Source organism: Coregonus lavaretus (genome assembly GCF_964263955.1).
Source record: "Coregonus lavaretus genome assembly, chromosome: 27".
Classification (NCBI taxonomy): Eukaryota; Metazoa; Chordata; class Actinopteri; order Salmoniformes; family Salmonidae; genus Coregonus; species Coregonus lavaretus.
Window position 1 is genome coordinate 8,148,452 of NC_140014.1, and position 12,996 is coordinate 8,161,447.

The window sequence follows — 12,996 nt, forward strand, 5'->3', positions numbered from 1 at the left end:
CTTTGGAAGTATGCTTGGGGTCATTGTCCATTTGGAAGACCCATTTGCGACCAAGCTTTAACTTCCTGACTGATGTCTTGAGATGTTGCTTCAATATATCCACATAATTTTCCTTCCTCATGATGCCATCTATTTAGTGAAGTGCACCAGTCCCTCTTGCAGCAAAGCACCCCCACAGCATGATGCTGCCACCCCCATGCTTCACCCCCTTTTTCCTCCAAACATAACGATGGTCATTATGGCCAAACAGTTCTATTTTTGTTTCATCAGACCAGAGGACATTTCTCCAAAAAGTACAATCTTTGTCCCCATGTGCAGTTGCAAACCGTGGTCTGGCTTTTTTATGGCGGTTTTGGAGCACTTTTTGCACCAAAGTATGTTCATCTCTAGGAGACAGAACACGTCTCCTTCCTGAGCGGTATGACGGCTGCGTGGTCCCATGGTGTTTATACTTGCGTACTATTGTTTGTACAGATGAACGTGGTACCTTCAGGCGTTTGGAAATTGCTCCCAAGGATGAACCAGACTTGTGGAGGTCTACAATTATTTTTCAGAGGTCTACAATTATTTTTCAGAGGTCTTGGCTGATTTCTTTGGATTTTCCCATGATGTCAAGCAAAGAGGCACTGAGTTTGAAGGTAGGCCTTGAAATACATCAACAGGTACACCTCCAATTGACTCAAATTATGTCAATTAGCGTATCAGAAGTTTCTAAAGCCATGACATCATTTTCTGGAATTTCCCAAGCTGTTTAAAGGCACAGTCAAATTAGTGTATGTAAACTTCTGACCCACTGGAATTGTGATACAGTGAATTATAAGTGAAATAATCTGTCTGTAAACAATTGTTGGAAAAATGACTTGTGTCATGCACAAAGTAGATGTCCTAACCGACTTGCCAAAACTATAGTTTGTTAACAAGAAATGTGTGGAGTGGTTGAAAAACGAGTTTTAAATGACTCCAACCTAAGTGCATGTAAACTTCCGACTTCAACTGTATGTCCTTCTTTGCTGCTCTTGACTATATCACTGGGCAGTAGTCCAGGTGTGATGAAACTAGGGCCTGTAGGACTTGTTTGGTTGATCTTAGCTGCTGTTGCATCAATATGTTTTGAACATCTAGGGTTACACCAAGCAGTTTAGTCTCCTCAACTTGCTCAATTTCGACATTATTAATTACGGGGCCAATTCAGATTTAGGAATGTATGCCTTTCCTAAACAAGCCTTTCCTACGCACTTCTCAGTATTTGGTATTCAGACTTAACTTATTCAGTCATGTAAAGTGCTCTGCAGGTGTGACTACCTTGCGCGCTCTAAATACATTTCATTCAACTGCTGAAAACCCTCCCACTTGCTGGCCAACAGATTTTCTCGTAGAGTTTTCATTCAATAGGGTTTTCAGTACATTTATCTTAAGCCATCCCTTTAAATACAGTGTACCTTTTAGTTAGAATTTTGTAGACAGACTCGAGAGAACAGGTTCAGAATATCAGGGATCAATGAAAGAAAGCCATCTAAATATATGCATATTAGTCTCCGTTTCAGCACCAATTAGTAGATTTTAAAATACTCGGATCTTGTAGATTATTTAGGTTTAAGAAAGTATTCATGAATCATAAAAAACAGGTTTTGAGAGTCTTTACACACGAAAGAAGGAAAAGGGTGGTTTGTGTAGTGTACAATAGTAGGCTATACCCTCATCGATTGCCTGCACTAACCATGGCCGTGTCATCACACATTTCCAAGTGTTGCGCCATGCGTAGGTTCAAACTGTTACAGCTTGGTCTGCTCTCCGCTCCATAACGATTGAATTAGCCTAAATGTATTTTTTTAAATTATAAACTGTTAATGATCCTTAGCAAAAACCACATGGCAGTGACAGTGTTTACAGAGGAAGCAAATGAAGGTAAACGAAACAATGTAATGAAATGGAATGATAATGCAGGCTATACCAACTGAAGGGAACTAAAAGTAAATTGGCAGTTGAAAATGAGTGGTTATTAAGTCTACTGACGGTCGATACTGATAGTGGCTAATATTTAACATGATAGAAATAGGAAACAGAAGGTAGGGGTAGCCTATAATTAAGACATTTGAGAGTGCCCATCCCTGCAAGTGAAAAGGCCGTACAATTTAAATTCTGCATAATGGCACAGCTTTTCATAAGCTTTACTGTGTGAAAGTTGATATGCTTCAGTTTGCTGCCATATGACTAATTTCACATTTATCTCCAGGGATTTTAAGGTAAAATAGATCTAAAACAAGTGTAATTTATATTTACAATTCCCTTATTCAAACAGATTACTAATTTATCTAGATATTATCAAGTTGTAAATTACAGTGCATGGAGAATGGTGTTCCTTCTATCTGAAAAAATAAAGTAGATGCTTTTTCCACTTGAAACCGGTAGGTTCACTAGACCTTATTCATGGTTTCCTCGCATGTAAAGGTCGTGGAATTATTAGGGAATTAAGTCAAGGTCAGAATACGGCGTATCTGTAGACAACTCCGCCACACCTTAATCTATTATATTTCCACTCTAATGAATAGCAGGCGAATAACATGCTATTCTCATGCTTAAGTTCAAGGTCAGAATACACATAGAAAGGGAATAACATTCCATTTACTCGGGTCAGAATCTGGCCCTACAAGATTTACATGAGGTTTTGATATATTTAAGACTAGCTTATTCCTAGCCACCGATCCTAAAACTGACTGCAGCTCTTTGTTAAGTATTGCAGTGATTACTATTGCTGTGGTAGCTGCCGTGTGTAATGTTGAGTCATCAGCGTACATACACACACTAGCTTTACTCAAGGCTAGTGCTAGGTAATTAGTAAAAATAGAAAAAGCGAAGGGGCACAAGACAGCTACTTTGAAGTATGCCTAACTCTACCTGTTTTACTTTAGAGGCGCATCCATTAAAAGAACACCCTCTGTGTAACTCTCGATCCACGATATGACAGAGGATGTAAAGCAATAACACGTTTTTTCAGCAGCAGATTATGATCGATAATGTCTAAAGCTGCATTAAAGTCTAACAAAACAGCTCCCACAATCTTATCAATTTCTTTCAGCCAATCATCAGTCATTTGCGTCAGTAGCGAGACCTGCAGTTAAGTCTGAATACCAAATACTGAGAAGCGTGTAGGAAAGGCATATATTCCTAAAACTGAATCGGGCCCATAACGCTTTTCTACCAACTGAGGTACTCAAAGCCTTTACATAGTAGGGGGGAACTCAACTCGTCCACCACCCACCTGGGTGATGAACGGGAGCCATTTTGTGCCAGAACACTCACCAGCTAGAGAGGTATATGCCAATTAGGAATGAGAGGGATGATTAGGTGGCCGTGATTGAATGGGGCCAGGTTGGGAATTTAGCAATGACACCAGGGTTATACACACACACTGTATATACAGTGGGGAGAACAAGTATTTGATACACTGCCGATTTTGCAGGTTTTCCTACTTACAAAGCATATAGAGGTCTGTAATTTTTTATCATAGGTACACTTCAACTGTGAGAGACAGAATCTAAAACAAAACTCCAGAAAATCACATTGTATGATTTTTAAGTAAATAATTTGCATTTTATTGCATGACATAAGTATTTGATCACCTACCAACCAGTAAGAATTCCGGCTCTCACAGACCTGATAGTTTTTCTTTAAGAAGCCCTCCTGTTCTCCACTCATTACCTGTATTAACTGCACCTGTTGAACTCGTTACCTGTATAAAAGACACCTGTCCACACACTCAATCAAACAGACTCCAACCTCTCCACAATGGCCAAGACCAGAGAGCTGTGTAAGGACATCAGGGATAAAATTGTAGACTTTGCAGGTTTTCCTTCTTACAAAGCATGTAGAGGTCTGTAATTTTTATCATAGGTACACTTCAACTGTGAGAGACGGAATCTAAAACAAAACTCCAGAAAATCACATTGTATGATTTTTAAGTAATTAATTTGCATTTTATTGCGTGACATAAGTATTTGATACATCAGAAAAGCAGAACTTAATATTTGGTACAGAAACCTTTGTTTGCAATTACAGAGATCATACGTTTCCTGTAGGTCTTGACCAGGTTGGCACACACTGCAGCAAGGATTTTGGCCCACTCCTCCATACAGACCTTCTCCAGATCCTTCAGGTTTTGGGGCTGTCGCTGGGCAATACGGACTTTCAGCTCCCTCCAAAGATTTTCTATTGGGTTCAGGTCTGGAGACTGGCTAGGCCACTCCAGGACCTTGAGATGCTTCTTACAGAGCCACTCCTTAGTTGCCCTGGCTGTGTGTTTCGGGTCGTTGTCATACTGGAAGACCCAGCCACGACCCATCTTCAATGCTCTTACTGAGGGAAGGAGGTTGTTGGCCAAGATCTCGCGATACATGGCCCCATCCATCCTCCCCTCAATACGGTGCAGTCGTCCTGTCCCCTTTGCAGAAAAGCATCCCCAAAGAATGATGTTTCCACCTGCATGCTTCACAGTTGGGATGGTGTTCTTGGGGTTGTACTCATCCTTCTTCCTCCAAACACGGCAAGTGGAGTTTAGACCAAAAAGCTCTATTTTTGTCTCATCAGACCACATGACCTTCTCCCATTCCGCCTCTGGATCATCCCGATGGTCATTGGCAAACTTCAGACGGGCCTGGACATGCGCTGGCTTGAGCAGGGGGACCTTGCGTGCGCTGCAGGATTTTAATCCATGACGGCGTTGTGTGTTACTAATGGTTTTCTTTGAGACTGTGGTCTCAGCTCTCTTCAGGTCATTGACCAGGTCCTGCCGTGTAGTTCTGGGCTGATCCCTCACCTTCCTCATGATCATTGAGGCCCCACGAGGTGAGATCTTGCATGGAGCCCCAGACCGAGGGTGATTGACCGTCATCTTGAACTTCTTCCATTTTCTAATAATTGCGCCAACAGTTGTTGCCTTCTCACCAAGCTGCTTGCCTATTGTCCTGTAGCCCATCCCAGCCTTGTGCAGGTCTACAATTTTATACAGCTCTCTGGTCTTGGCCATTGTGGAGAGGTTGGAGTCTGTTTGATTGAGTGTGTGGACAGGTGTCTTTTATACAGGTAACGAGTTCAAACAGGTGCAGTTAATACAGGCAATGAGTGGAGAACAGGAGGGCTTCTTAAAGAAAAACTAACAGGTCTGTGAGAGCCGGAATTCTTACTGGTTGGTAGGTGATCAAATACTTATGTCATGCAATAAAATGCAAATTAATTACTTAAAAATCATACAATGTGATTTTCTGGATTTTTGTTTTAGATTCCGTCTCTCACAGTTGAAGTGTACCTATGATAAAGATTACAGACCTCTACATGCTTTGTAAGTAGGAAAACCTGCAAAATCGGCAGTGTATCAAATACTTGTTCTCCCCACTGTATGTATGTATGTATGTATGTATGTATGTATGTATGTATGTATGTATGTATGTATGTATGTATGTATGTATGTATGTATGTATGTATGTATGTATGTATGTATGTATGTATGTATGTATGTATGTATGTATGCATGCATGCATGCATGCATGCATGCATGCATGCATGCATACATACATGCATACATGCATGCATGCATACATACATGCATACATGCATACATGCATACATGCATACATGCATACATGCATACATGCATACATGCATACATGCATACATGCATACATGCATACATGCATACATGCATACATACATACATACATACATACATACATACATACACATACATACATACATACATACACATACACTGCTCAAAAAAATAAAAGGGAACACTTAAACAACAATGTAACTCCAAGTCAATCACACTTCTGTGAAATCAAACTGTCCACTTAGGAAGCAACACTGATTGACAATAAATGTCACATGCTGTTGTGCAAATGGAATAGACAACAGGTGGAAATTATAGGCAATTAGCAAGACACCCCCAATAAAGAAGTGGTTCTGCAGGTGGTGACCACAGACCACTTCTCAGTTCCTATGCTTCCTGGCTGATGTTTTGGTCACTTTTGAATGCTGGCGGTGCTTTCACTCTAGTGGTAGCATGAGACGGAGTCTACAACCCACACAAGTGGCTCAGGTAGTGCAGCTCATCCAGGATGGCACATCAATGCGAGCTGTGGCAAGAAGGTTTGCTGTGTCTGTCAGCGTTATGTCCAGAGCATGGAGGCACTACCAGGAGACAGGCCAGTACATCAGGAGACGTGGAGGAGGCCGTAGGAGGGCAACAACCCAGCAGCAGGACCACTACCTCCGCCTTTGTGCAAGGAGGAGCAGGAGGAGCACTGCCAGAGCGCTGCAAAATGAACTCCAGCAGGCCACAAATGTGCATGTGTCTGCTCAAACGGTCAGAAACAGACTCCATGAGAGTGGTATGAGGGCCCGACGTCCACAGGTGGGGGTTGTGCTTACAGCCCAACACCGTGCAGGACGTTTGGCATTTGCCAGAGAACACCAAGAGTGGCAAATTCGCCACTGGCGCCCTGTGCTCTTCACAGATGAAAGCAGGTTCACACTGAGCACGTGACAGACGTGACAGAGTCTGGAGACGCCGTGGAGAACGTTCTGCTGCCTGCAACATCCTCCAGCATGACCGGTTTGGCGGTGGGTCAGTCATGGTGTGGGGTGGCATTTCTTTGGGGGGCCGCACAGCCCTCCATGTGCTCGCCAGAGGTAGCCTGACTGCCATTAGGTACCGAGATGAGATCCTCAGACCCCTTGTGAGACCATATGCTGGTGCGGTTGGCCCTGGGTTCCTCCTAATGCAAGACAATGCTAGACCTCATGTGGCTGGAGTGTGTCAGCAGTTCCTGCAAGAGGAAGGCATTGATGCTATGGACTGTCCCGCCCGTTCCCCAGACCTGAATCCAATTGAGCACATCTGGGACATCATCTCTCGCTCCATCCACCAATGCCACGTTGCACCACAGACTGTCCAGGAGTTGGCGGATGCTTTAGTCCAGGTCTGGGAGGAGATCCCTCAGGAGACCATCCGCCACCTCATCAGGAGCATGCCCAGGCGTTGTAGGGAGGTTATACAGGCACGTGGAGGCCACACACACACTACTGAGCCTCATTGACTTGTTTTAAGGACATTACATCAAAGTTGGATCAGCCTGTAGTGTGGTTTTCCACTTAAATTTTGAGGGTGACTCCAAATCCAGACCTCCATGGGTTGATACATTTGATTTCCATTGATAATTTTTGTGTGATTTTGTTGTCAGCACATTCAACTATGTAAAGAAAAAAGTATTTAATAAGATTATTTCACTCATGTGTTATTTTAGTGTTCCCTTTATTTTTTTGAGCAGTGTATATATTTAAAAATGAAAAACTTGATTTACCTATTCTAATACTGATCTGAGTTATACGGAGGCTGTGTTGGATTTTATTATGAGCTGGTACTGTATATATTACATAATGTTTAATGTCCTATATGACAGTGAGGATGATTTATGATACAGGATGCCATTTATGAATGTACAGTATTACATACAGCATGACAGTTAAGCCTTTAACCTGATGTACAGTGTTATTAGATACAGTATATCACATCCAAGGCTAAGCCATGTGGCACCCTGACCCTCTTTTCCTCGGTCTGTCCCGAGCCAGGAGTGATGTAATATCTGTCACTTAGGCCTAGATTTAGGCCTTTAGGTATAATGCCAGGAGCCGCTTGTGGATTTGAAAGCTCTTACGCAGTTCCACCTCAGACGCCGCCAAAACAACCGCTATGTGGATGTCGGCTAAAGCGGATCAGATTGAATAGAGCCCTTCGACAACCAGCCACCTCACTGATGCCCGCCTGGGATAATGATCCAAACAGTTCTGCTACTGCCCACTATGAGGACCAGACCGTCCCTTACACCAGCTCTCTGGTCCCATTAGGCCTGTGTGTTTCTTAGTGTGCACACACACACACTACAGTGTTCTTACAGAGTGCACATTCAGTAAGAGCATTCAATAAAAAGGTCGTGATCCCAAAACACAGGCTGTGTATAATGGTAATCCCTGTAATAGGTGACGTGGGCTGTACTGTTTTAATCCTAGGGGTTTTGGATGATTTGAGGTGGATGAGGACATTGGTTGGAAGGTAAAGTAGGGGTGGAGGACATGTGTGTTTTTGTTAGGGGTAGGTTGAGGAATGTTCCAAAAATAAATTGAGTGTTCCATTTTAATTCCATTTGTTATAAGCCCCCATTTCACAAATGTAACAGAGTAGGTATTTTTGGTGAGTAACCCCCAAACATTAGATTAACTGGCATTAATAGATTCATAGATTTTAAATACATTTTTAGTGATTGTAATGGTCAAAATGATGTTTTAGTGATAGCTTTATGAATACATGCAAGCTATTATTAGCTTGTACTCTCATCTAATGTCTAGTTTACAAAACTATTTTTCTTATTGGATGTTTTCAATAAAACAAGTCTTATACCGTCATTATTTCGATCTATACGAGTGTGCATCATGAGGATGAGATTTCTAAGCAATCAGAACAATCACTTTCAACTATTGTTAGTTCCAGTATCTATCACATGCAATCCATCTCAGGCATTCTGCTCTACACTCTCCATCTTTTTATTTTTGGATACTGAAGGCCATTCATATTTTACATAATTATCTCTCAGGCGTTATGTATGAAAACAAAAGTTTCCTGCATCAATACATTGATTATAATGTAAATCCATTCTGAAAGTGACCAAACTTTCCATAATACAAATATGGAATACAGCATAAAACTGTCAGATGTTAAGTCTTCTTTAATAATCGCTGGTGGAGCTTAAAAATCACATCACATGTGGAAAGGACATAAAGAGTGCAAAACACATACTATATTACAAATACTTGCTAATAATGAAATGACAGAAATATTCCATTATATTGATAACGTAAGATAGAACTTCACAGAAACCATGTGACAAAGTCTCAACCATAGAGATCGATTCAGGATCTACAGTGGCTTGCGATAGTATTCACGCCCTTGGCATTTTTCCTATTTTGTTGAATTACAACCTGGAATTAAAATGGATTTTTGGGGGGTTTGTATCATTTGATTTACACAACATGCCTACCACATTGAAGATGCAAAATATTTTCTCTTGTGAAACAAACAAGAAATAAGACAAAAAAAACAGAAAACTTGAGCGTGCATAACTATTCACCCCCCCAAAGTCAATACTTTGTAGAGCCCCTTTTGTAGCAATTACAGCTATGACTCTATAAGCTTGGCACATCTAGCCACTGGAATTTTTGCCCATTCTTCAAGGCAAAACTGCTCCAGCTCCTTCAAGTTGGATGGGTTCCGCTGGTGTACAGCAATCTTTAAGTCATACCACAGATTCTCAATTGGATTGAGGTCTGGGCTTTGACTAGGCCATTCCAAGACATTTCAATGTTTCCCCTTAAACCACTCAAGTGTTGCTTTAGCAGTATGCTTAGGGTCCTTGTCCTGCTGGAAGGTGAACCTCCGTCCCAGTCTCAAATCTCTGGAAGACAGAAACAGGTTTCCCTCAAGAATTTCCCTGTATTTAGCGCCATCCATCATTCCTTCAATTCTGACCAGTTTCCCAGCCCCTGCCGATGAAAAACATCCCCACAGAATGATGCTGCCACCACCATGCTTCACTGTGGGAATGGTGTTCTTGGGGTGATGAGAGGTGTTGGGTTTGCGCCAGACATAGCGTTTTCCTTGATGGCCAAAAAGCTCAATTTTAGTCTCATCTGACCAGAGTACATTCTTCCATATGTTTGGGGAGTCTCCCACATGCCTTTTGGCAAACACCAAACGTGTTTGCTTATTTTTTTCTTTAAGCAATGGCTTTTTTCTGGCCACTCTTCCGTAAAGCCCAGCTCTGTGGAGTGTACGGCTTGAAGTGGTCCTATGGACAGATACTCCAATCTCCGCTGTGGAGCTTTGCAGCTTCTTCAGGGTTATCTTTGGTGTCTTTATTGCCTCTCTGATTAATGCCCTCCTTGCCTGGTCCGTGAGTTTTGGTGGGCGGCCCTCTCTTGGCAGGTTTGTTGTGATGTTCAAAGTTTTGGATTTATTTTTATATAACCCAACCCTGATCTGTACTTCTCCACAACTTTGTCCCTGACCTGTTTGGAGAGCTCCTTGGTCTTCATGGTGCCGCTTGCTTGGTGTATATATGTCTCAATGATACGAAGACATGGAAGAACAAGTGCCTTCACATAGCTCTCCATAAACTCCATTAGTCCAATAATGTAAAATAGCTTTCTTCCCTAGCTTCCTCTCCCTCACAACCACTGATCTGATAGTACCCATAAAGAAAACGATAGAGTATTGGGACGCAGCCCTATTCAAGCTCACAGTCAAACTTAAAGTGAAGCGTATATAGGGCCTGGGGGGCTCCAGCACACCTCTCATTCCTCTGTCTCAGTTGGTTTTATTGGAGTCATCAGTAGGAAACCGGGGGTTATATTTCCTTTCTTGCTCACTCAATTATTCAAAGGGTTCCTACCTCAGAGCACTGGCCCAACCCAGTAGAGTGCACTGTACTGACTGGGCCACCGCTACTCCAGATCCCATGCCTTGTTGCTCCACTGGCACAGATAAGAGTTTATAGAATCGAAGTGATGTTCACAACAAACAAGTATCATTTACATGAGAGAGAGAGAGACAGAGAGTGAGTAGTGGAACATGAGAAAGTATGGTACAGTATGTAAAGATAATGCATCGAATCTGATACTCAGCAATTTTACAACACTGGGTGATAAATGTTATATATAAATGTTTCCAACATGCAACAGATGTGTTTTTTACATTTGTACAACAGAGTGCAACATGCACTCAATGGTTTGCCCTAATCTTTCAGTCCGTCCCTGGATCCATGCACATTCATGTGATCATGCACTTATTTGCTTGTATATTTATTGGCACAGTGACTCGATCTATAGAAAGCTAAACAAACCTTCAATAACCCCCTATCTAACTCCAGGAATGCAAACAGGCATTGAAATACCTGCACAGCTGAAAAGCTACAGATCCTCATCTCTAAAAGGGTTGTATCGTTGTCTGTCCTACCAGAGCCCATTATGCCCATAGCAGGCATAGCTTCACTTGTGGACAGATAAACCAGTTGTATAAGACACTTAAGTCAGATCTCATACTGAGCTTTAGGTTCCCTATCAGCGGCATTAAAAAGTGCTTATGAAATTGTATTATGAGACAGTATTCTGCCGGATTCCTGGTAACAGACAACATTTTGCAGTGGAAAACAAACATGAACATTTCTTATTGGATCAGTTCAGTTAGTCTTTTCCTGTTTAAGTCCGTTTGGTGCCTATTGAATACAATCCAGCTGTGTATTTCACTGCAGTGACAGTCTCTTCCTGTACTCTGCATACTGTGTAGAGAGACTCCTCTGCCTCTGGAGACTGGAGGAAACCGAATCACCCAGGCACCAGCCAGACCTCCAGTCGGAGCTGGAGTCTGGCCCAAAACCAGCTTAGACGCTAGAGTTCCATTTCAGAGCGGCAGCCTGAGAGCCCCGGAGGCCCAGGGAGACAGGCTGGCACCCACAAAGGCACTTTGTCTGGCTTTCAGTTCCAGGTCGTTCCAGCCACAGACATCAATGCCACCGGTCACTGAGCAGGTATTCATTGCATCCGACAACTGTAAATGACATAGCATGAATCTCCTAGTCTCCTTAGTTTCCAGGAAGGCAGTGGACAATGTAGGTTATTCACCCTCTTTTATACTGGATACACAGCACACATTCTCCAGACTCACTGCAAGGTAGTCCAACAGTTATGCTCACGCACAGGCTGACACGCACGAACACACGCACAAATTCCAGCTCCAAATTTCAACGCCAACTTCTCCAACAGTTATGTGGCTGGGGCTGTAGTTAGCGTTTTCCCCAAGCAGTGAGGTGTGGTAAATACCCTTTAATACTTGTATGTTTTACAAGTGGAGGGGTCAAAGGTGGAGGGAGGCATTTCTCATCACTCTTTTCTCATAGGGTGGCATTCCTCCCTGTGCCCCCTTTCTTTCATACTTTATTATTTTATAGTGACTTCCTTAAGTGTCTGTATGTACAATTGAGTGTATGCAGAGTCGATATAGCCCTCAGATCACAACACATCAAAGTGGTTCATAGTTCAGAATATCATATTTTTAAAAAATGACCAGGAAAGCGAGAAAGTGTTTTTGTCTTTGAATGAGCCGGTTCAAGAGCGTTCGTTCCAGCCTTTTGGTTTCCCAGGTAAGTGACGTACTAAGCGTAAGGGTAGGGCGTAGAGCTTAGGTTATTCCATGGCTATGACTAGTCAGTCCCCTAGTTTATGGACATAGTTCACTGGGAATGTCCCACTTCTGGATGGATAGCCCTCGATGTGGCCAACCTGTAGGCATAAAAACCATCAAGATGAATGACCAAATAGATGGAGAACATGGAGGGATAGATTTCAGATACAGGGAAATTAAATGTAAGGGCTATCTATGCCTTGTATTTTTTGTCTTTATGCTGAACGTGATACACCAAAGAAAAACTTCCAGTTGTTTTTTTTTCGTGATAAGATATAGCAAGAGATTTTTCTCTCAATGAGAATAGGTTAAAAAAAGAGCTAGGTTGGAAGAAAGATAAATAGCTGAACTTTGTGTTAAACCTGTTATTAAAAATGAATTAAAACATAAAACAAATACATAATGGTCAATAGGTAAATAAGAGGTGTATTTCTACTCACCCACCAGTGGGGGTCCTCGGTGGCTGTGACAACAATGACCTCATCCTTGAAGAAGGCCAGCTGGTCCGAGCCGACAGCTCTGCAGTCCACCAGCGCCTTGACCTTCTTCTGTGTGGGCCGGCTCTTAGATACCTCACACACACAGACGCACTTTACAGACACGCTCTTACACAGGCATACAGTATGTATAGAAATGCCTACTTGCTGAATGTGGAGTATAAGCAGCCAATGATATCCATGTCAGTCTTTTCAGGTATATTCTATTGCTCATAT

The 12,996-nt window shown here is 42.3% G+C and overlaps 1 protein-coding gene across 1 annotated transcript in view; it reads right to left on the minus strand.

Moving 5' to 3' along the window:
* Nucleotides 1-10,406: 10,406 nt before the first annotated feature.
* Nucleotides 10,407-12,996, minus strand: part of LOC311102954 (arf-GAP with SH3 domain, ANK repeat and PH domain-containing protein 3-like) — a 55,815-nt gene continuing 53,225 nt past the window's right edge. The window contains exons 25-26 of the mRNA XM_084144452.1: nucleotides 12,724-12,855; nucleotides 10,407-12,381 (exon numbers count right to left, since the gene is read on the minus strand). Of these exons, the coding sequence (XP_084000578.1) occupies nucleotides 12,307-12,381; nucleotides 12,724-12,855 (207 nt within the window). The 3' untranslated portion in view covers nucleotides 10,407-12,306. The remainder of the gene's footprint in view (nucleotides 12,382-12,723; nucleotides 12,856-12,996) is intronic.